The 25,374-nt window shown below is 44.4% G+C and overlaps 1 protein-coding gene across 2 annotated transcripts; it reads right to left on the bottom strand.

Moving 5' to 3' along the window:
* Positions 1-8,127: 8,127 nt before the first annotated feature.
* On the bottom strand, positions 8,128-10,392 carry LOC307231162 (visinin-like protein 1; the record flags this gene model as incomplete). Of its 2 annotated transcripts, XM_080001749.1 has the most annotated exons (3): positions 8,128-8,325; positions 9,598-9,813; positions 10,231-10,392. In XM_080001749.1, 3 exons carry the CDS (start codon positions 10,390-10,392, stop codon positions 8,128-8,130), a joined length of 576 nt encoding a protein of 191 aa, XP_079857875.1. The 2 variants fall into 2 exon arrangements, with proteins under 2 accessions (XP_079857875.1, XP_079857876.1); XM_080001750.1 differs by lacking the exon at positions 9,598-9,813.
* Positions 10,393-25,374: the final 14,982 nt, after the last annotated feature.

The following is a 25,374-nucleotide window of genomic DNA, read 5'->3' as shown; positions in this document are numbered from 1 at the left end:
TCATAATTTATCCATAATACTTTCTTATTATTTATGTATTTATTAATTTAATTTTATTTAAAATTTGTTTTTGTTTTTTGTGTCAATATTAAATAAATATATAGATATATAAATAAATGTCAATATAAATGAGTAAATATAGTTCAATAAATAAATAGGTTTTTATTTTTAAAATTACTTTTTCAAGAGACTGTTTTTATTCATTTTAGGGGACTTTTATTTCATAATTCCACATTTATTAATTTCAGGGGACTTTTATTTCATAATGCCACATTCATTTATTTCATCACATTTTTATTTCAGGAGAGAGGGGAAGGGCCTTTTCTCCTAAGCTGTCGAGCCAGTGGGCTGGCCCTTGCACTGTGCTGGAACAGCTGTCGGACGTGGTGGCCCTCCACCTTGACCGGCTCTCTACCTGAGAGGTATTGGAGCTGAGGACCAGCTCAGTCACGCCTATCACTGTTGCCACATTTATTTATTTCAGGGGGCTTTTATTTTATAATGCCACATTTATTTATTTCATCACATTTTTATTTCATAATGCCACATTTATTTATTTCATCGCATTTTGATTTCATAATGCCACATTTCCAATCCTTATATTCAGATGAATGGGCCGTGGTTTTCTCTCAGTTTCAGAGCCAGCGGAGAGAGGGGGCGGTGCCGCAACAGTGATAGGCGTGACTGAGCTGGTCCTCAGCTCCAATACCTCTCAGGTAGAGAGCCGGTCAAGGTGGAGGGCCACCACGTCCGACAGCTGTTCCAGGACAGTGCAAGGGCCAGCCCACTGGCTCGACAGCTTAGGGGAAAAGGCCCTTCCCCTCTCTCAAGACAGTAGACCGACACCTGGGTCCTGGGTGCAAAGTCTGTTCCCCCGGAGGGTGAGTAGTAGGCCTACTTCTGAACCCCGTAACTGCACTCCTGCAGCGCTCATTTTTGGACACAAACTCTGTATCCCAGGGACAGAAACGGGCCTACGATTCCCGCTGCCGGGGAACGGACTCTGCAGCCAGGACCCAGGTGTGGGTCAAATGTCTGGAGAGAAAGAAGGCCCTCTCCCCTCAGTTGTCGAGCAAGTGGGCTGGCCCTTGCACAGTGCTGGCACAGTGTCGGACGTGGTGTAAAGGGTACGGACGGTCAAGCGGAACCGAGGAGGTATCAGGAGCTATGGACCTGCTTCGAGCAACCACCACTGTTACCTAGGAGAGTGCCAATGGCAGGGCCGGACCGCCGGTGTTCCCTGGCTCTGAATCTGTGAGAAAACCCCGCCCCAATGTGGCATTATGAAATAAAAGTGGCATGAAATAGATTTATGTAGAAATATTAAAGAAAAGCCCCTTAAAGAGATAAACGTGGAATGATGAAATAAAAGTCCCCTGAAATTAAAAAAAATAGTCTTCTGAAAAAGTAATTTTCAAAATGAAAAACTATTTATTTATTCATTTAACTAAATCTACCCATGTATATATTTATTACCACATTTATTTTTTTTCATGATTTATTTCATAGGCACGTTTATGTATTTATTTATACAATACTGACTGAAATGGTTTTCTATAGGTCTCCTGGAATCACTTCATACGGAGCTTACAGCGCCCCCCTGTGACCGCTCTGCAAACTGCACCGGGTGACCTCTATTACTGCAGTATCTCTCTCTCTCTCTCTCTCTCTCTCTCTCATCTCTCTCTCTCTCCCTCTCGCTCTCGCTCTCTCTCACACACACACACACATGCTGTTTGGCTTTTCAGTTTTTCCACTGATCTGCAGCCCAATGCATCGGGCTCAGAATAGAATGCTATTGATCGGTGGTGAATAGTTGGAAAAAAAGGTGCTGAGATGGGAGTTGTTTTTTTGTTTTACCTGGCAACAGTAATGGATGAAAACAGGTCAATCTTTCCTGGAGATAATAAAGATTTTGGGTTATGGATGTGTTTTCGCTCTGGTCGCAGCCAGAAGAGGATGCACTGGCTAGTTGCTCGCCTCTGCCAAATGTATAAACATGCTATTTAACAAAAAAAATCGTGAATGCATGGTGCAGACACTGCCCCTCTGGATTATTAAAGGTATATAAAAAGAGAAAAGTATAGGTTCCCTTCTGTACAGGTCCGGCCTCTAGTCCATTTTCGATGTGTAAGTTAATTTTATTTCCTTGTAACTAAGGGTCTAAGGTGAGTCTTCTTTTTAAATAGAAATAGGTGATACAAAAAAATAGAAATTCAATTCACCATTACCACACAAAACCAGAATACAATATCACAAAATATAAACATTGAAAAAGGTGGTTAAGGGGATAAAAATGACAATATACATGTATATTTTATATATATATACATATATGGTATATAAACCTAGTAGTAGTATAGTATAGTATAGTAGTATAGTATATAATAGAAAAGAAGAAGAAAGTCTTTATTTATCACGCAACACACCACACTATAACACATGCTTGCACACACACACACATGCACATGCTTTGATGGTGGCCGGTGAAATGGATTCTCTGCTTTTGACCCATCCTGGCTTGTCCTTCCTCCGGGGGCACAGCCAGGAGCAGTGGGCAGCATACGTGGACGCGCCCGGGGACCAGGTGATAAGTGTCCATCGCTGGTCAGACGATGATGGGTGCATGTTTTTGAGGGGGGTCCTTACTGACGGGAGGTGGAGGAAACCCCATGTGAGCACGGGGAGAACATGCAAACTCCACACAGAAAGGCTCCTATTTGGGAGATAACCCGCCGGAGCACGGTGCCAACAGCGCCCCAGGCGGGAATCGAACCCAGGACCTTCTTGCTGTGAGGCAGCAGTGCAATGCACTGCTGCCACCGTGCCATATATATATATATATATATATATATATATATATATATATATATATATATATATATATATATATATATATATATATATATATTAGGTTATTTTTTTAAATTGCACTTTATAAGAATGTATTGGATGAACATTCACAGAAAAGAGCAGCACACTCAGATGAAAACCATATCTCCCACCTCAGGGAATGCATCTCTGATCCATGGCTTCTGAGCTGCCAGTCAGCAAACTGGACTCGAGTCACAAACATTCAGCAGGTGTGCAGTGTGTTATCATTGAATGTGCACACTTCTGGCTCTAGCCTGGTTACCATGAGAACGGCATGAGTGCTGACATCACTGCAGTAATGTGACATCATTGCCAGACGGTGACTCATATGCTTGGGTCCTTTTGTGTGTGTGTGTGTGTGTGTGTGTGTGTGTGTGTGTGTGTGTGTGTGTGTGTGTGTGTGTGTGTGTGTGTGTGTGCTTGTGTGTGTGCGCGCGCGCGTGCGTGCGTACGCGCGCGCGGTTGCGTGCGTGTGTGTGTCTAAGTTCCATGCACATACATAAGAAAATGACAATCTTTTTTCTAACATCAATGTGTTTTATTCTATGTAACAAAAATAATTACAGTGTCTTTGTTCTAGGAGTGTTACGTACAACATTGAACCCCCCCCCCCCAAAAAAAACAAACAAACAAACAAAAAAAAAACCAACCAAAATACACTTCTGGGACAGAAAATCATTTACATAAACACCATAGATAAATGTCTAAGAATATAATTATATTGCACAACCGAGCACGAGTGATTCCCTGTGAAAAAGTAGAAGAGCCATCTTTCAGAGGACATGGGAATAACAGCAAAATGAGCTGAAACTTGGGGGCCAGAGGAATAAATGAATGACTGTAAAAAGAAAAAATCATCATATTAATGTGATGCCACTTCATACCGCATCCCACCCCAAACAATCATCATGTATGTCTCGCATTTGGCACGTTGAAAGCATTAAATGAGTCACCCAAACAGAGAGAATCTGTCCACCCAAAGTTACGAAGAAAAAAATATATATATAATAAAAAAAGGAATAATAAATAAAACATTGTACTAATTTTTGGGGCTAATCACGGTGGCCGACATCTAATCAATGACAGACGGATGTGACGATGAGCACGATGTGTAGGCACTTCATTAGCCTATCTGCAGGGTCTGTTTTATTGAAACTTTTGTTCTGTATATTACTGTTTGTACTATTGATTGATTGACTTTCACCCGATGACGACAATATACAACATACAACAAGAACACGTGTGTGTGTGTGTGTGTGTGTGTGTGTGTGTGTGTGTGTGTGTGCGCGCGCGTTTGCTTATGCAGTAAATCTGTACAGAACTCTTTTTTGAAAGCAATTTTTTTCACAAGGTCACGTGATCCGATGCGTCATCACGTCCGATTCTTTGATTTCGCCCTGAAAGTTGACGTACACACAAAATAAAGTGAGTCATGTAGTTGTCAGCAGTTCCATGTAACTGATCCTACTGCCGCTAGGTGGTGCTGTGTCACAGGCCTGCTGCTGAACAGTCTGAACAACAGACGCAAGCCTCGGCCAGTTCCCTTCACACTCCTCCTCTCGACCCCCCTGGTAATTCTGCGGTTTTTTCGAGAAGCCTAAAATCTGTGTGTGTGTGTGTGTGTGTGTGTGTGTGTGTGTGTGTGTGCGTGCGCGCGAATATCATGTATTTCTATCTGCAACAGGAGGCTATAACGTGACTAAACATGACAACGCATCCCATTATCAAGAGACAGCACGTACTGTATACCAGCGGACCACAAAAGCAAGTGTGTGTCTGTGCGGATAATACTCGGGCATCGGTGTGCGTGACGGGGTGGTGGTGGGGGGGGGGCGACGACACGAGAAGTTCCAAGCTAAATCGGAGTGTGAGGCGTCTCCGTTACGCCAAATGTGACACACGACATGTGACGAACGCTCGGACGGATAACAAGTAAATGCTCGAGAAAGTGCCCCGACGTGGCCTCCACAGGCACCCCAACACTCTCACACTGTTCTTCTCTCTCACTCTCTCTCTTACACATTCTTTGTATGCAAAACAGCTTCAACTGTGTCATATGAAAGAAGGGCTAAGCGAGTGGTACGTTTACATATACATCTCATATATGTTATTAATAATAATATATATGATTATTGTCGCGTTACCGGGTACATGTCCAGTGTTTAATGGTCACGTTATCGCACAGTGGGGACAAGCTTCCGACGTTGTTCGGCTTTGGCGGGACAATGTTGTGGTTGGTGGGGTGAGGAGGAGGAGGGTACAATCTGATTTGTTTGGAGGGCATCCTAAAAAAGACGAACACATGCGCACGCACGCACGCGCACGCACACACACACACACACACACACACACACACAACCCGAGCCCCCTTTGCCTTTTGCGACTTTACACATTGATTTTGAGATCTAAGCGAGTCCAGCAAAGTTCCTCCCCCCTCCACCGGTTTTCAAAGCATTTCCTCCCTGACCTTTAGAGAAGGGACAGAAAGGGCAGTCGGAGAGAGGAGGCCGGCGAAAAAGGGAGGATTATTTGCAAAAGCGAAATTTGGGCAGCCGCCCTTCGGTCACAGGGGTGTAATTAATAATAGATTATATGATTATAATTCTCGTATAATTATTGTCTACACGGAAAAAGTGAAGTCCTCTGCAAAGACGCATGCGTTTTGTTTTGTTGTGTGTTGTTCTGAGGGGCTCCGCTGTTAAAATTGCAGCTTTTGGACTCGAGAGTGGTCCAAAGGGACTCAGGACTCGAGACAATTTCCAGGATTCCAAGTTCCAATTTCCAAGAGAGCCACTTTTTTGTCAGTGGGATTTCTCCTCAGTTGGGTTACAGACTTGGCGGTCTGATTTGCCCTCCTAAAACCGATGGAAGGAGAATCGGGGCAGTGATTGGAGTGATCGCATGCATTGGAACCCTAAAAGCTGTGGCTCGTTGGGCTGGAATTTGGATGAATTCATTATTTCCGCTTCACTTCTCGATTTGTTTTTCTTTCAAATTTGAGCAAGGCTTCTACTGAAAAGCTGCGGAGAGAAGTCCATCTGAAGTGCATCAGTATGCTTAGTCACACTTGGGGGAGGGATTTGCCACCGGTTGCTCAGGGCTCTCAGTCCCTGCCTGACTCATGTGGAGGAAAAAATAAATACAAACAGTGTTTTTAGAGTGGAGCTCTCTTCTGGTCTTCTGGCCAATCTTTGTGGTGATTTTTTTAAGTGATTCAAAATCGGACTGGATTTAGGTCAGAACTCTAAAGATGGATGCAAATACATATGTCGTACGTCTCACGTAAAGCACACGCGTGCATTCGTTCGTATGGCATGGCACACACACTCATACACGCTCAGGAACACCTACAGTCAACAAACACACTTGGACACAGACACACACACAAACACAGCTCATGGTATTGTACACTTGTATTTGTACTCTCTTTCTGGATAACGCCTACTCATCTTTTAACTCTCTCTGGACTGTCCGAGCATCTAACCGCCACCCGGTTTGACTTGATTCCCTTTTTCCGAGTCGCCCCTTTTTTGCGAAGAATTACAACATCGGGGGCATGTTAGTTGGCACAGGGATCGGAATGAACTCCATTTAAAGGCGCAATTAGCAACAAATAGCCATAGAAACTACACCAACATTCCGGTAACATTTATGCTCCTCCACAAGGTTTCTTAGCCTTTGCAGCAGCGGATTCTGGTCATTTGGTCGCGAAGTGTTTGCCTATGCTTTCGCAAACTAAAATGTTCAAGGATTCAAGCAGCTCCGTTTAAGGGGGAGGGGATTGAGCAGAGATTGGTCGGGTCTGGGCTGGAGGATTATTTTCTGTGCAGGCTGCTTGTTTGGCGAGCTTGAAATCTCAGCGGTCGTCAAGGTGACAGTGGACCGACTGGCATCGATCAATAACATTTGCAGACCTCTAATGCTGTATCATAGTCAGTTTGTGCCCGTATTAATAAAATATGACTTATTGTATCTTTAATTGGGTTAAATCCAGTAAAGTGAAATTGCACTTTCATCAATATAATCATAGTTTAAGCACATCAGTTAAATGTCTAAATGCCGCATTCAATTCAGTGATGTCATAGTCATGCAAGTTGTGATACATGAATCAATAATCAATATTTATCTTCTGGGTGAAACGACTGCTCAAAGAGTAAATGCCAGGTAGCGTCTAAAATCGCAAATGACTTATGTGGCAGACAGAGGGGCGTGGTGGAGCCGGTGGCGGAATGTGAGGGGAAGTCAGGTTTATTTCTATTATCAATATTATTATTTCTGCACTTGAGTGTGATTAATGTTGAACTTCCCGGCTCGGGTGGCACTTGTAGCCTGCTGGCTACAGAGTTCAGCAGAATGACGGAGGGAGACACAGGGTCTGGAAACACTTCGCCGGCTCGCCAGGTTTTATGCAGAAGTTCAACACAAATCACGCTCAAGTGCGGAAATAATAATAATAGAAATAAAGCTCAGGGACAATATAACCAAAAGACTGAGGGTTTCCGGCGCCAGACAGCGGGCACTCCGCTCCGAGCGCCCTCTCAGGCTCCCTCTCCCTCACTGACAGGCAAAACAGACATTACGAAAACTCTCCCCAGTCGCAGTTGGCCAAACAGCATAATTAGCCACCGCCACTGCCGAACGCGAGGAGAGCCAGCCTATCGACTTGACTTCCCCTCGCATCCAGCCACCGCCTCGACGCCCCCCCACCCCCATCTGCCACAACTCATTTTATGTGTCGCCTGGATTTATGCGATTACAATTCACTGCGATCCATAAAACTAATGAAATAAGATGAACACGATGACCTCGAAGTTAAAGAAAAGCTGGGTAAGTTATACATTGGCGATTTGGAATTTAATGTGGGGCGGTCGTGGGATCTAAATCTCACAACGCCGACATTTTGGCCACAATATTCCTTCAGCCACTATATTTCGAACAACTCTTGAATTCCGTGATGTGTAGTCGTGGGGAAGCGGTGTGAATCGCCAATCCGATTTACAAAGCCGGCGTCGCCCGCTGGGGCGTCGTGGTGGGAAGCATCGTGTATGTTTTGTTTTTTTGGACGAACACTTAATTTCCCAAGCGCTTCTCACGCCGCTCCGCCACGACGTATCAAGTGATTCCCCCCTGTGCTCTCCTTCCTCACCGCCACCCCCCCATCTCCAACCTCTTCCTCCCTTCTCATCCACCCTCCAACCCTCTTTCTTTGTCCGGTACAATGCACCCCCCCTCATCCCCACACTTCCCAAATCTCTACTTCTGCATGTCGCACTGCAGCAGGAGGACGATGGAGGGGTCGGACTTGGCGGCCTCCTTGAACTCCTCCAGTGTGATCTCATCGTTGTGGTCCTTGTCCATCTTGGAGAAGATCTTGTCCACGCGCTGCTGCGGGGTCAGCCCGTCCTCGTTCATCCGCATCATGATCACCGTGCCCACCATTTTGTAGATGGCCTGTAATGGAGGTGGAGGTGCAGGTGGGAGTGGGGAGCGGAGGTTAGCTCGTAAAAAAAAAAAGATGCACGACTATTCTTTTGACGCTTTAAGTGGCTTTGAGTCGATGGAAAATAATCTGTTCACTTAAAAGATAGGGTCGATACTTTTCACTCCAGGCCTTAAATGTTGCTTTCCATTTTATTAATAATTGTTCGGGGCACAACTTCACTGAACGCTTTTGTATTGAGAAGCTTTACCACTCTGCTGCAGCTTCCCACTGTGCTCGAATGCAAACCAATGGGACAAAGGTTTAAGCCTGACATGTTAAACCTCCTTTCAAAAACCGAAAGCACACAATATAGTCAGTACGGGCAGAATAAATGGTCACAAACAAGCATTTTGTCTTGTTTTTCAGGGTTAAGAGACTAGAACGAGGCCACACCGCTTCCTACTACTACCTACACATGGCTTCCTTAGCGTTAGCTATGGCAAAAACAAAAAGGAGTTCTAAATAAAATGTGACATTATATACATTAATGTTATTCAAAACATGTGGAGAAAAACGTATGACGTTTCCCGTTTTCAAGGCTTAAACGTTTGCCCCATTGGACTGCATTTAAGCACAGTGAGAAGCTGCAGCAGAGCGGTACGTTTTTCAATGGTACAGCGCTCAGTGAGGTTGTGAGACTTTGAGGCACAGTAACAAATAAAGGGAAGCAACATTTTAATATGGCCTGGGTTGACACATAGCCAACCTATCATTTGAATTATTATGATTTTACCAGACTATTTTTTAAATGCTGCACTGGCTCCCAGATGGATTTTCACATTGTATTTATGCAACAGACGAGTCATACAAATTACAGTATATAGGGTTTTATATTTAGATTTTATATTTATATTTATATATTATTTATAATATTGTATTTTTATATACATAGCTATCTAAATTCTGATGTTGTTCATTATCTTTAGATGTACAGTAGTATCCTCTTTGGAAAATGATTGAATCGGTTTCTGTGGTCTGGTCTAAAAATGACATACATTATTATATAGAATTGCAATAAAATCTGAATATTTGCAGAATTGTAACACTCTGATTGGCATGTAAGAATGCTGATGGAATGTGAAACGGACGTCAATACATACACTAACTCTCACACACACATACACACACACACACACAAACACGCATGCCCTCTCTACACACACACACGCACACACACACACACACACACACACACACACACACACACACACACACACACACACACACACACACACACACACCTCAATTATCTCCAGCATCTCCATGCGCGTGATCTTCCCATCCCCATCCAGGTCGTACATATTGAACGCCCAGTTCAGCTTCTGCTCGAAGCTGCCCCTGGAAGTGATGGACAGGGCGCAGATGAACTCCCTGAAGTCTATGGTCCCGTCTCCGTTCTTGTCGAAGGTCCGGAAGGCGTGCTGGGCGAACTTGGAGGCGTCGCCATACGGGAAAAACTTTGTTGAGGGGGGGGGGGGGGGGGGGGGTAGTAAGGCGAAAAAGAGAAAAAGGTTTGTATTCTTCCCCTCTCAGTCTTACTATTTTCAAGAGTGAAAATATCTCATTACAATGACTCACATTACCGTAATTGAGTAGATTTTTTTGCATTTTTACATATTGTAGCTTAACCGCTTAATGTAGTTTTGTTTGAATGTTGCTTTTTCAATGTGTCGTTCATTAACATTCAAGTTGTGACTCAGATATTTAAAATCAAGGCTCTATCATTTCCCTTTGCATGTTGTTGTGACTATAGACAAGGATTACAGCGTGTTCCCCTTTCCTTTCCTTCCTGCATTCCTCCTTTCCTTCTTTTCTCCCTTTTCTCCAATCCATATTTCCTTCCTTCCTATCTGTACCTCGCTCTCCCCCCTCACCTTGACGTAGAGCTGCTGGAACTCCTCCAGGTTGAGGATCCCGGAGGGACAGTCTTTCAGGAAGCCCTTGTACCACTGCTTGAGTTCGGCCTCATTGAACTCGGTGCTCTTGGTCAAATCATCCAGCACTTCCGGGGCCAGCTTGCTGTTGTGTTTCCCCATGGCCTCGTCACCCTTGCTGGTACAGGACGGAACAGGTGAGTGGGTGGGTGCTAACACACACAGACAACCACAGCCACACATCAGCTCACTCTGCCCTTATAAAAGAGTCACATGATTTCAGATGTGATCACATGTTCACCTTCTTTCACAACATGTCGCCACATGGGAAATCTGAGTGAAAATATGGGTTCTGAATCATATATAAAAGCACATGTGAAACCCATCTGTAGCACATTTAGAAGCCATTTATAGCACATGGGTCACATGGGCTTTCACATGTGAAATCATGTGACTTCTCTAAGGGTCGGCTGGTTCATAGCGATTGATGTTCTGATCACCTCTTCAGGTGCCCACAGACCACACGACTTTGAACCTCATGACGTTGCTGGGGTGTTCACACTACACAATTGTTGCGTGTACGCTCATTTATTTTGTCCCCAATGCTATTTAAAACGACATGATCTTGTGTCCCCAAGCTCCCCAGGTTTCCCAGCATGTCTCGGGACATCGGGGACGGCTCAAAAAGCCGTCTGGGACAGCTCCCGGCGTGTCGTAGACCCGTCAAACTATATGAGATGTGGAGCATTTTGTCACTGATCTCAGAAATGTGTCTAGGACAGCCAGATCCAGGCAAATATCATGTTGTCTGAACAGGGCATTACAACTGCTGCTGTACAGTTTAGGTATATGTGTTGGTGCTTGCATACATAATTACTGCATATGTACATCTATATCAAAGTTTCCGTTGGAAAAAATTGGTGCCGGTCCACATCTCCTGGAAGATCTCAATTTCCCGGACAAATGGGAGGCATTCCGGTTAAATATTATCTGTGTTTATCAAGCTTAAAAAAATTGATAGGCAGGCTATATAAAGAATGAAATCATGTCGATTTATACTGTTTTTTATTGAATATTCAAAATAAAGTAAGTCCCGTCAATTAATGCAGTTTTATAAATAAATATATATTACAAATATTACTAAGTGAAATCAAATAATTTCCATTAGTGAACATTAAGTAACACGTGCAGCTGCTTTAATTAACATTTCACTTCAATAAAATTGATCAAATCAAAACATAATAAATACGGCAAGTAGGTCTTAATAAATAATCAAGTTTGTGGTGTTGTCCGTGTTCGTCGGGACCTCTCGTCGACATATTTTACAACACAATGAATATTTACTGTCTGTTTTGGGTCGGAATTTAAATATCCCCAAAAAACGCCAAACTATGGATGTATGTGTCCCTGTTGTCAACAATACATCATCTTTCTGCTTCTCCTCTAAGTTTTGGACGCTGCCGCTCTGTCCGTGTATACTGTGTTTACAAGCACAACCTACCTGTCCACAATTGAGTGGGCGGGGCTTATTTTTATATCGACAAAAGTGATTGGTTAAAGGGTGAACGGTCAGCTTTAGATTGTCCAAACTGATTGGCTTTCCGTTGCAACTTGCTAATGGCGGAAATGAACGGATCTGTTTTTTTTTGGAGTCTATTTTATTTTGACATAAAGGAAAAAAATGTGGCGACAATTATCTTTTCTGTTTTATCGCTCAGCACTTATTCAAATTGTGCTTAGAGATAATTATTTTCACCAAACATTATGACCGGATAGATCAGGTCAAAACCGGCAATTACCAGATAACGCAAACTCTGATCTGTATACATTTTAAAAATGCTATGTGCATGTGGAAATGTGTACATATCCACCATACACCATATCCATATATACTTTACAGCAATTTCTTATACCTTTATTATGTTTAAAGTGTTCTACATGTAAATACACTTGATTTGACAATACAGAGTCTACAGGGATCACACTCGCAAGTGAATGCACACACTCACAGTGTGAGTGAGCACGAAAGCACGCAACAAAACTCACACTCGTAAAAAACACCAACCTCCAGTATACTCTCCAAAAAACAGACACGCAACCCCACAGTGCATCCGAGAGCAGTTAGTGTTCAAGCGAGTGAACAGTCTTCTAATTTCAGCAACAACTCATCAACATCTCGCACTCAACTCACACACCAGCTGGCTGCTGTGTTCACGGACATATTCAACCTCTCCCTTTCTGTGTGTGGTCCCCTCCTGCTTCAAGTCTGAAAAAAGCAAGGTAACGTGCTTAAATGACTGGCGTCCTGTTGCCTTCACTCCCATAGTGAGCAAATGCTTTGAAAAAAATGTCAATGACCTAATCGGTAGCATCTTACCGGCCATCCTGGACCCTCACCAATTTACTTACCATCAAAATAGATGGACCACGTCAAGGCCACAGCACTCCACACCGCCCTAACCCATCTGGAAGTCTTACATGAGGATGCCAGTCGTAGATAATATTTCAGCATTCAACACCATAGTCCCCTCCAGACTGTACACCAAGCTCAGGGACCTAGGATTCAACCCCAGCCTGTGCCGCTGGATCCTGGAATTCCTGTCAGGTGGATGCCAGGTGAGCCCCCCCCCCCTGAGCCCCAACACAGGAGCCCCCTATGGCTGTGTCCTGAGCCCCCTCCTCTACTCCCTTTACGTTGACGACTGCGTGGCCACACACAGGTCCAATTCGGTAATCAAGTTCGCTGATGACGGAACAATGATAGGCATGATTACCGACAACGATGGGGCCACCTACAGGAATGGTCAACAACCTTACACAGCAGTGTCAGGAGAACAACCCCTCGCTCAATGTAGATAAGACCATTGAGCTGATCATGCACTACATAAGGGGAGGAGAGACTGTACCTCATCCCCATCCACGGGTCTGCTGTATAGAGAGTCAGCTGCTTCAAGTTCCTCTGCGTTCACATTACCGAGGACCTCACACAGCGACGCCTCTTTGACCTCAGGCGGCTGAAAAGGTTTGGCATGGGGCCCAAGATCATCCAGGCCTTCTACAGAGGCACAACTGAGAGCATCCTGATGGGATGCATTACTGCCTGGTACGGGAACTGCACGGCCCTCAACCGCAGAGCACTGCAGAGGGTCGTACAGACAGCCCAGAGCATCAGTGGATGTGAGCTTCCCTCTATCCAGGATATATACAACAGACGGTGTGTGTCTGGGCATGTACTGTACACCCAGAGAGCCTAGCCTAGTGGATATTATTTGGGTCATAAAATGGCCCATTAACCAGAACAATCTGCCTCGAAACCCAACCCAAGGTAAGCATAGCTAAGGACCGCCGCGCTGTAATTATGACGCCATCCCATAGTCGTAACGGTGCATATAAACCACTTTGGCGCCCCGGCTTGATGACCGAGTGGCCACAAATCCAGCTCTGAGGGGTCGCAGAGAGGGGCAGGGGATTCTTTATTATCTCTAAAAATGGTGTCAGTTCCCTCGTTTGTAGTGATTCACAGAGTCAGTGGCTGGGAAGGGCAGTGGTGGATGAAGCAGGCTACTCAGACCAATTTATTGAAGTAAAATCACTGCAAAATGACTCTACTAAAAGTATCACAATGCCATTTCTAGTTCAGTTAATGTATAAAAGTACTTGCTCTTAAGTACAAGTACTTATCATATCCATTGCCCTAATATAACGGAGCCTATGATATGACATAAAGTACCACTGTATCTTTTTCGCTCACGCGTGCTCATGTCATATCTTGATTAAAATTTACACTAAAATAGTATAGTGGTGTAATATTGATGTACAGAGCTCTTTGGACCTAATAGCTACTCTACCCTACCCTATATTAGCCTATCAAGATACAGTCTCAACGGGAACAATGCAATCTGACTGGTTCAGTGAGTTGTTTCCTTTAGCTACCTTTGGCTTCCCTTTTCCAGATTTTATTTTATTTTTTAAACGTAAGTAAAGTGACCGTGTTAGAAATGTGGTAGAGTAAAAAGTATAGGTATTTTCTGCATCCATTTATTTTGAAATGTACTTCAGTACAGTAACTTAATTAGAGGAACCGACCACCACACCACACCGACCACCTTTGGGCAAATTGTGCTACTGTGCAAAACATAGATTCCTCGGCTACCTCCTACGCGTATATTTTAGCAGCAAATATTTAAATTTGCTAAAACGGCATATGGGGAGCAACATGTGGTTAGTTCAGCTTGTATGCCGACACAAATGGCTATGTTAGACTCAAGAGTTTAGATTTAGATTCCTTCACAGACATCATTCTTCCACTGCTGTCTACATTAGCCTATGCTGGAGGGTTTAGAAAACAAGAAAAGGGTACACACACACACACACACACACACACACACACACACACACACACAGACACACACACACAGACACACACACACACACACACACACACACACACACACAGGGCTAAATGCTGGAGGTAGACAGCAGGTAGGGGTAGCACTATGGATATTCAACGCAGGAGGAGCTTGTGCTGCGCCTAGCGTCATTTTCCCCCGTGAAAAGAGAAGGTCACTTTGAAAAGAACACACATCTATAGTGTCTCTTGCCTCCATATTTCTCTCTCTCTCTCTCTCACGCGCTCTCTCTCTCCCCTTCTCATCTGTCTGACACCCAGACTGACGAGCAAACCAGAGAGCTTGAACTTGCTCTGAATGATTGACAGGTGCAGCGGCCGCTCAAAAACCGATGTAAATCATTGACTTCATAAAACATACCACTCGCGCACACTCAAATGCACACCCACCCACAAATTGACGAATGACAGCCACACCGACTGTGTATTTATTCAGCTCGTATCCTCCCGTGGCAGACGTGAGCGTTCCTCTCTTGTGCTTATAGATGAGATTTATTCCTGCGGTTAGAGAGAAACCAAATGGAGCACGTAATGGAGTTTCCTGCAGGCGGGGGAGCAACAAGTACTGCATTCTCAACCCCCCCCCTCCTGGCACCGCCTTCCGAAACAATGAAAGATTAACGCGAGGGCTCAAGAGCGTATCGCAGACTCATTAGAGTCGCTCCGTTGAGCTATCTCTGCGCTGGCTCACCTGCCAAAGCGCCAGCCCGCCGTGGTCGGCGCTTTGGCAGGGCATTCAGGCCGGCTGAGGGTTATCCACAGGAGACCATGCGCGGGTTTGCGAGGGCATTTTCATTTTCGTGTGTTGCTGAGACCTTGTGTCTCTAGAGGAATCAATCACAATCAGGCGCATTCAGGGAAAACGCAGAGGAAAGATTAACTAAGTCATTTCTTGACCCGCGGCCTCTGAGAAAGGTGATGCCCATCGTTGTACTCCTGGCTGGGAAAACACTTGAAAGTGTGTTGTGTGCGGAATGGCGTACTACTTCCACTCGATTTCCTTTCAGTGTGTTGCTGTATGATACTATGTACTGTACTATTTATACTGTGTATCTATGCTATAGTTTCAGACCTATAACCACAAATTTGCCATGCTAAATACTATGCTAGTATGGCATTTCAGATTGCAGCAGCTGGGGGTGTGTGCCTTCATGAAGATTATTCTGGTTATGCAGAGGTTTGTGCAGAACACACACACACACACACACACACACACACACACACACGCATAATAATTATAATAATAATAATAATAATAATAATAATAATAATAACTGGGATTTATATAGCACCTTTCACAAACCCAAGGACACTTTACAATGGAAAAACAAAAATCAAAAAACAAACAAGACAGGGTAGATAACAAAACAAAACAGAGTAGATACAGTACATCGAAAAAGATAAATAACAGAAAAAGAAACCAAAAAGGGTCAGGGGCAGTAGGCCTCGTTGAAGAGGTAGGTTTTGAGCCGGTTTTTGAAGGTGGCCAGGGATGGAGCATTTCGAATGTCAGTGGGGAGAGAGTTCCAGAGGGTGGGGGCTGCCACACTGAAGGCTCTGTCCCCGAAGGTTTGTAGCCTCGTGCGTAGGGTGGAGAGCAGACCCGTGTCCGAGGACCGCAGCTTCCGGGACGGGGCGTAGGGGTGGAGCTCAGGTAGGTTCTGCAGGGCGAGGGCGTGGAGGCATTTGTAGATTAATAGTAGGGTTTTATAGGAGATACAGGATTTGACAGAGAGCCAGTGGAGATGGATGAGACTAGGGGTGATGTGCTGCCAGGTCTTGGTGCGGCTGAGAACTCTGGAAGCAGAGTTTTGAACATACTGGAGCCTGTCCAGGGCTTTGCTTGGAACCCCGGACAGGACTCCATTGCAGTAGTCCAGATGGGAGGTGATGAAAGCGTGGATTAGTGTTTCAAGCACTGAGCCTTAAGGCATGCCTTGGTCAACTGAACCAGGGGAGGACCAGCATAGTAATTTGTGGCGCGTCCACAGGGGAGAAGGAGAGACAGCACTGGGGTGGGGAGGTGGCTGGGGTGCAACACCCTGTGGTTGGGGTGTGTGTTTGAGGGCAGGCGATTGGAGATGCTGGTAGATGGTGTCCATTTTGGCATTAAAAAACTCCTGGATCATGGAGCAGCGGTCCGAGGGGTCGGGGATTGAGGGGGATCAGGGGGGCGGAGCAGCCCGTTTATGGTGTAGAACAGCATTCTGGGGTGGTTTTTCTAATTGCCAATGAGGGTGGAGTAGTATTGGATCTTGGTTCTGGAGAGAGCTTATTTGTAGGATATCACATTCTGTTTGAAGGCCTCAAGGTGGACAGTGAGGCCAGATCTCTTGTAGAGCCTCTACAGCTGACGGTCGCTGGTCTTCATGGTGCAGAGTTCAAAGGTGTACCAGGGGGCAGGGCGAGTGAAGGAGACGGTCTGAGGTTTGAGGGGGGCAAGAGAATTGAGGCTGAGGGAGAGGGCAGAGTTGTAATGGGCAACCACGCCATCCACAGTGGTGTCAGGGGGATCTAGGGCCAGGTGGGTCGCAAGGGTGTTGATCAGGGCTGGTGTACTCAATGACTTGAAGTTGCTGAACATGATGGTGCGTTTAACGGATTGCTTGGGCAGGGGGACAGGACCTTTGAACAGGACAGCATGGTGGTCAGAAACAGCCAGGTCGAGGCACTGAAGATGGGAGGGAGAAGTGCCGGTAGTGCACACCAGATCAAGTGTGTGGCCTTTGGCGTGGGTGGGACCTTGAACGTGCTGTGTGATGTTAAAATAGTCCAACAGTGACAGGAAATCCGTGGCAAACATACAGCTGGTGGAGACCATGTGGATGTTGAAGTCGCCGAGCAGAACGGTAAATTTGGAGATTGAACAGATGGAGGTAAGCAGTTCAGACAGCTCGGACAACAAGGTGGTGGGAGCTTTAGGGGGGCGATAGATGAGGACAACCTGGAGGTGTGCAGTGAGGGAGAATGCATGTGCATTAAGTAACAGCCATGAGAGCTGCAGCTGCCTACTTTGCCCTCTTCAACCCACCAAGACTCCACTTTAATGATAAAATGGTAAATGACACAAATGTAATGCCACCACAACAAGGGAAAGCTAATGGAAAGATTCCACGGTTATGGCTTCAAATCCCAAGTCTTGTATTAGCTCTTCTAGCTGGAGGCCATTCCCCTTTCGAGCTCCTATCAGCTGAATCGGTGTTCCTCAATATTGTCATTTTCCTTAAGAGTGCTCTCTCTCTCTCTCTCTCACTCTCTCTCTCTCTCTCTCTCGTTGTGCTGTCCAGATGACGCTGAATCGATTGTACCTGGCAACATGATGTTGCATGGGCATAATGACGCCTTTGACAGTCCATTCACGTTGTCACGCAGAGGAAGGCTCAGTCACACAAATCAACATGCACCCAAACACTCCAGCCACAGCCAGGGATCCCAAAAACACATTCTCTCTCTCGACCTCGCTCTCTGTCCCTCGGCCTCACCGACACATGGACCTGTCCTCCAACAACAAACCAAAAATTTTATTGAATGTATTTCAAGAAACAATTTGGGGAGTGTAAAAAAAAAGAAGGAAAAAGAAAAAGAAAAAGGGAAGAGAGGAGGGCAAAGATGACTCAATCTCATTTCACACCATTGAGAGAGAGAGAGAGAGAGAGAGAGAGCGAGGGAGAGTGTGAGCGAGCGAGAGAGAGAGAGAGAGAGAGAGAGAGAGAGAGAGAGAGAGATGGACGGAGGATGGCGATATGGGGGGGGCAGGCTGTTAAGCAGGTCGAGTAGAAAATTGGAGGCAGTGGGCTAAAGGAAGTATATCTTTATTCAGTCTGAAGGTCCCTTTTAAGGAGGCAGTGGAACATGAACAGCAAACACAAAGTCTGGACTTCTCTGCAGGTGTAGCAGCTGTGTTGCTATGACGATAGTATGTGGTCGGTTTGGGTCGCAGCCGTTGGGTAAGAACCCTCATCACACTGGAGCCTGAATGGTCAACGGAACAGCTCTGCATGTCGCAGGGATGGTCATACATACACCTGCGTAAAACGCTTCCAGTGACTCAGAGCCTGTTATTTTTCTGGATTTTGGGCTTGATTTTTAAGTAGCACAGACACTGCTTTGAGGATGCTTTTGTAATGTTTTGCAGACAAATCTATTGATAGTTCAGGAACATTAAAAACGTATCGACTTCAGGAAAGCGGAGAAACTGGTAATTGTGGGTTTTGCTTGTGAAATGCAAAATTCATATCGAACTGCATTGCAGTCATGGATGCCAATGCAGTCAAGACATTCCTACCTGTGGCTATCGATACACTGAACCGAACACAGGAGGCCATGACATGCCCAAATGTACTCAAGTCAAGCCTGTGAGGGCTGCTTACTAGTCCAGCCAAAAACAACAATGCAGGCGGACGACGATGCGGTGGTCACTAGCTGAACCAAGACAGAGTGAACCCACAGCCTTCCAAACGTTGATAAAAAAAAAGAAAACAACAACAATATCCAACAGGAATGCTGAGGGGCGGGAAAAACTCTCTTACTCCATCATGGCAAGGTTCCAGTATGTATGGGGGGTGTCTGTTTGCGTGTGTACTGTATGTGTGTCGTGTATGTGAATGTGTGTGTGTGTGCACACAATGGCCTTTGTGAGAGTGGAAAAATGGGCAAGAGCCATAGGGGATGGATCCATATGCTACTGTACCAGTCCAATACAAGCCATAGATGTAAACCAAGCCTTTAGTTGTGTGTGTGTGTGTGTGTGGGGATGCTATGAATAGCCCCCGATCCGAAATAGCCCCGCAGGGATGGCACTGCGCACCGATCGCTCCCTCTCTGAGCGACGAAGCAGCGACGAAGGGGCCGGAAGTCATTCATTTCCAACGGCAGGCGGCGACGAGCAGCGAAGGAGAGCGACGCGATCTCAGAGACATGGCGAGAAAGTTGATCTTGAGAAAGTTCAACTTTCTAATAAGCTAATAAGCCGTGACGCAGGGCAGCGATAATGCATTTCCAGTGGTCCATCTGCTCATAAACTCTGAACAAATCCTTCACTTTGGTTCCTACCAAACTGTGATCTCTGTAAATACCCTCATTTTAGAAGATTTGGGAGGTAGTTGGTGAGATTTATTACATGATGCACCGAAGTAAAGTGGTTTGGTCTAAGTTCTCGTGGAGACATCTCAAAGACTGACAATGCCCCTAAGTTCCATATAGTTTGATTAAAAGCATTTTCCACGTATAGGATGAGGTCATATATAGCACAAAGCACATGGTCAGAACACATGTGAATATTTTTTGAGAAGTTAATCTGATACGTATGAAATGTAAATATACATATATAACATATTATAAATATATACAAATACAATCAATATTATAAATAAATATATAGACAGACAGACAAACAGATAGATAATTATATTATATAGATAATTATATTTTATATTTCCACTGCTACTGTATGTGCATTTACACACACATCCTCAAAGAGAGACAATGGTTGCAATACTTTGTTATAGTATTTTTTATCATTAGTTGAAGACTAAGAGAGACAGAGCAGGAGAGAGGAACAGGAGTTGTGGGTAATGTTGCATAACAATGAAAAATAAATATAAAAAATAACTGTCACTTAAAGATAAATACATTTGCAAACAACGTTTAAACTAATTAATGCAGCTATGGACACATGAAGTGATGAGCTGAATAGGAACGCCCACAAGCAACAGCGATCGCTTCTGGTGTGAACGTACGGTGACTGTACCAACAGTACCCACAGCGCCCCAGAGTTGGGGCGCCTGTGGTCGGCACACCAAAACACAGTGTTTTTATTTTAGATGTCGGTTATTTTATTTTACTACATTTCCTTATGGAAGGCAACAAGCACTGTGTGTAATGTAACACTTTCTCCATCACCCTCTTACTAGAGCCTGCTTGGGCTAAGCCTCTGATGTCTTTGCATTCTAGCAACGCCCCTGTGTGTGTTTTGGGGTGATAAAACCACCAGGCTGCATTCTAAGAGATCTTCATGGCCAGCCACCCCCCATGTCAATAGCAACATCAAATAATGAGTCATCTTGGGGGTTGGGGGGGTCGTCATTGCTCTCGGGCCAATCACAGCAGCCCTGTGGGGTATCAGCGCAAGCAAACATGGCTTCTGTCCTGAAAAACAATGTGAACTGTACAACACCAGCGGCGGAGCAAGAGCGCTGGCGGAGGGAGGAGCGGATGTACAATACACATTTACTGTGTTGTCAAAGGACGTGCTGTCCGATCTCTCTCTTTCGTCCTTCCTGTTTTTTCTCTGCGGCCACAGAAGACCCCCGTGCCCCCAGAGAAGCCAGAGGGCCACGGAGCAACCCCCACGCCCAGCCCCGAGGAGCATTACCCAGTCCCAGGGAGGATGAGGAGACCCCGCACCCCAGGGGCGCACACATACGACCAACCCCCAGGTGCAGGAACAACACACAGCCGCCGGCACAGAACCCGGGTCACGGGCGCAAGGCATGGACCACAGGACTCTAAATTAAGACTGCACGGCATGTCAAGCCTTGGGAGAAGCACAGGGGGCAGAGCAGTATGCATGCATGCCTGTCTGTGTCTATGTGTACGTGTGCGTGTGTGTGTGTGTGTGTGTGTGTGTGTGTGTGCGCGTGTGTGCATATGTTTAGGTGTGTGTGTGTGCACGGAGCCTCCCTATGAGTCAGCCTCGTGCACTGTGGATGAACACCACTAACCTTTAACTCTGGTATCTCCTAAAACATTATTTATTCATTTGAATGTCTGTTTGTTTATTTGTCGCCGTGACATCCGTCCATGACTGTGCCAGTCGCCCACGTAGTTGTTTTTGCCCGTGGACTATTGGAAACTATCACTGCGGCCTTGATACAAGGCTGATGATGTACCGGGTGACGCAATCAACATACCGTTGAGTAGGTGCATGTGAGCTTGTACAAGCGCGCACTTGCTTTGTGTGTATATTAGGCCTGTGCGATATGACGATATACTGTATTTCTTAGGATGATAGAAAAATTACTATCGTATATATTTTTCTTTTCGTTATCTGCACATGGGAGCAAATGCAAACAAATGCTTAGGGAAATTACTCAGCCCAACCACCACAAGATGAGGCGGAGCTTGTTTGCAACAAGGGGCGGGGCAACTTCTGTTGTTTGGACGTGGTTTGGGTAAGAAAAATCTGACATGGACCAGAAAACCGTACTTTGAACCGTACCTTTTTTAGAAGCGTTTTTGTTTCATGTTTCATTTCAAGGTTTCACTGAATTATATTATTACATTTTTAAATATAAACTATTAACTTATTGAATATACAGGAAACATGCTATACCATTATATATAGTGTTAAAGAGATATGAAATGACCTGTATCGGGATAGAAGATTTTGCCCATATCGCCCAGCCCCACACACACACACACACACACACACACACACACACACACACACACACACACTTTGTTGTGTTGCTTAAAGCACATAGGGTTGTGTGGCTCAGAGGCACAGGTGCTTCGGCACCCGATGAAAACAGTCCTCATGTGCAGTACAGCTTTGCCCTGTTTTATGCACCTCTCTGCTCAACCTCTGCCCTCTTCTTTTCTTTCTCCTTCACATACACACCTGCGGCTTCACATCTTTTATTCGCAGACTGGAACGTCGTCAACTCGTAATCAACTGCAATGTGGACGTTTTTCAAATGAGGAAAGTTGGAAAAGCCGCTAAGAACGTCCAAAACACTTACATCTCTGGCATTGAAGCCAAAACTGTTTGTTCCGAAGCGTTTGGTTTGAGCTTTTAAAGTGAGCTCAAACTAGCCAGGCATGAGAGGCATTCAAGGATCACTTCAATTAGTTACTCACAATATCATGGGATTAACTCATTCACATACAGCCAATCAGATGAAATCGTCAATTCAGGAAGCCACACCTACCCACTGAGATTACCTTGCTTTACTGCGCCTTCTGAAGTTGCGCCTCGTACTTCTCACTCAGAGGTCAGCTCATGAATAAATAGAAATAAATAAATAAGGAAAATCAGAAATAGGCCGCTCCTTCAAAATTCTTTAGAATAAAACAATAGAAAAACATAATGTAATTTAAAGAAGAATTATAATTTAGAAAATATATACATACATACATATATACAGAATATATATATATAAATGATCCTGCATCTATCAGATGTCTGTCTTTGTGTATAGATATAAATAGTTACCTATCCTTACATTTGGAAGAAGTGATAACGTTTGTTAACAGTTGTTTACAATTGCAAATGACTATTATCTGCAATCAAAGGGGATTTCACATGACATAAACATGTATAATGATAATCATTTTCAGAAACAAACAGCACTAATGAACTAACTTACTGTAAAGTACATAATACCCAAACATAGCTTTCAAATAAAACTCTGTCCCTCTGAGACATTTTAGGTCATTGTCACTTTTTACACACAAAGATCACTTAAATACTGTTTTCAATTATACTGTGTATCATACACTATATATATATATATATATATATATATATATATATATATATATGTCCAATTTGTAAAATGCAATATAGAACCCAGAATTGTGATTGTGGGTCGGCCGCCTGCGCGAGCGCCTCGTGCTGAATTATGCACATTTTTGTATTTTTAGAACTTATGGAGTTTATTGTGCGTAATCATCAAGTGTCATGACATTTCACTGCATATATGTATGACCGTATGTATATGTATGTGACAAATAATCTCTTAAACTTGAACTTGAACTTGAGCTTGAAGAACATATTGAACTATCAACAGTGTTTTTGAGGATGCAGTCCTTCACTCAAGGTCCTATTGTAGAACCACTGGCATCCCATCCATGAGTTTGGCAACACACAAAACACACCGTCACACACTCGCTTATGCAGGGCACACAAACGCAAGTGCACACACACTGACACATTACCACACATACAACCATATACTGGAGCCAGTGAGGCAAGAAACTGACACAAAACACCTGGATACAGGGTAATATTAGAGAACAAAATGGAGGTGAGTGCAAGTATATCAAAGAGGAAGAGAGGAGGGAAAAGAGGCAGATAGACTAGTGTGTGGGTGGGAGCGAGGGCATTTATAATGTGGAATTAATAGTAAATAGAGAAACTGATGAAAAAAATATGCATCACCATGCATCACTTCCAACAGAATACATATAAATCAATATGTCCTCCGATGTGGGGGTTCAGAAACGATGTGCTTTGTTTTTCCTCCACCAAGAGTTCAGTGCGACTCCCGTCAATTAGTTGTAGCGACGTGTATTTCCAGCGCCAGCAACAGTTTGTGACTGCAAATGCAGATGAGAAGGACAGCCTGACAGCTTTGATGAAAGGGAGACTTCGCAACGAAAGGAGGATATTTAGCTGACACATCCTGAGAGGTGAGGTGTTGCTAAACCTTCTGAAGAGATGAAGGGTTGCTAAATAATGCTTTCTTTGTGGCAAATACAGGGGGGTGGCTTCTCTTGAAATTGCATTCAACGCACTCTCAAGACCTGCACACATTCTTGATGGACCTGATGGGACAGCTCGCAGCTACACAAGAAGAAGGCCAAGGATGGCTAAGCTTTGGCAATTGAATTCCTTGTTAAATGTTCATTTCAGATGTGTGGCACATGCTGCGTCTGAAAGATTTCAGCTTTTCTAGCATAGAATACAAATTTTGAGTTTAATATTTACCCAGTGCAGATCAGCTCAGAAGAGCAATTGGAGGTTACTGACTTACTGCTGGTCTGGTCAGTGGCCAGCAGCCAAAAAGACACAGGTCCAACCGGAGAAATCCCCTCCACCAAGGCACCCATGCCATGGATCTGCCATCTCTTGATTAGATTTTAATTTTTTCAATTATAGAGACTCAACTAAACTGTGGAACACATGTGCAGACACCCCCCCCCCCCTCCCCCAAACACACGCACTATCCAGAAAGTCACACAAGCGGGATCCACTGATGCAGGTCACTGAGTCACATGAGAACCATAATGTTTCCGCATATTTATAATATTGTATGTGTAGAATGATATATTGACATATCTATATGATAGAACTCTGGTGTAAAACACATGGCAGCGTGGCACGTGTCTACCCTACAGTTGTGATTTTGTTTATTTATTTATTTGTTTGGTTATTTATTTATTTATGTCGAGTTGCGAAAGTGTTTTTTCTTTTTTGACTTGTAATGAGGCAAAAATGAGACCCGCGTTAATGTCTGAAAAAACAACAACTACGTTCTCTGATCGAGCAACTACTCCAACATAGATGCCGCATGTGCAGTTTAGTCTTACTTTGAATTGCCTCATACGCTGAAATAACGTGATTCACAGCAAAGACATTCACTGGATTTCATTAATCGTTGGATCAACTGAAAAAAGATTAAATCAGCGAAGAAAAAAGAAATCGGTATTCCTTAATGTGTTCTCAACTTGCGATCAATTGAGATGCACGTTTAAAGTTGACAAAACCTGAAAAAGCGCTTTTTTTAAAGTTGATCCATTGACTCCAAATTCAATATTTGTTTGTTGTATCGCGCGTGTGTGTGTGTGTGTGTGTGTTCAGTTCGAACATCATGAACCTCGTACAACGCGAAAGCAGCCAAAAAGAGGCGTAATAATAACGCACCGCAGCTCACACGCACTGAGAAAAGAGCGTCCTCTCTCCACTCGGTGCGTGTATTTACTCGCACAGTCCCAACTGGGTTCGAGCGCGA

The sequence above is a fragment of the Zeus faber genome (assembly GCF_960531495.2).
Source record: "Zeus faber genome assembly, chromosome: 1".
Taxonomy (NCBI): domain Eukaryota; kingdom Metazoa; phylum Chordata; class Actinopteri; order Zeiformes; family Zeidae; genus Zeus; species Zeus faber.
The sequence above is the reverse complement of the archived record's forward strand: the minus strand, read 5'-3'. Positions and strand labels throughout refer to the sequence as shown.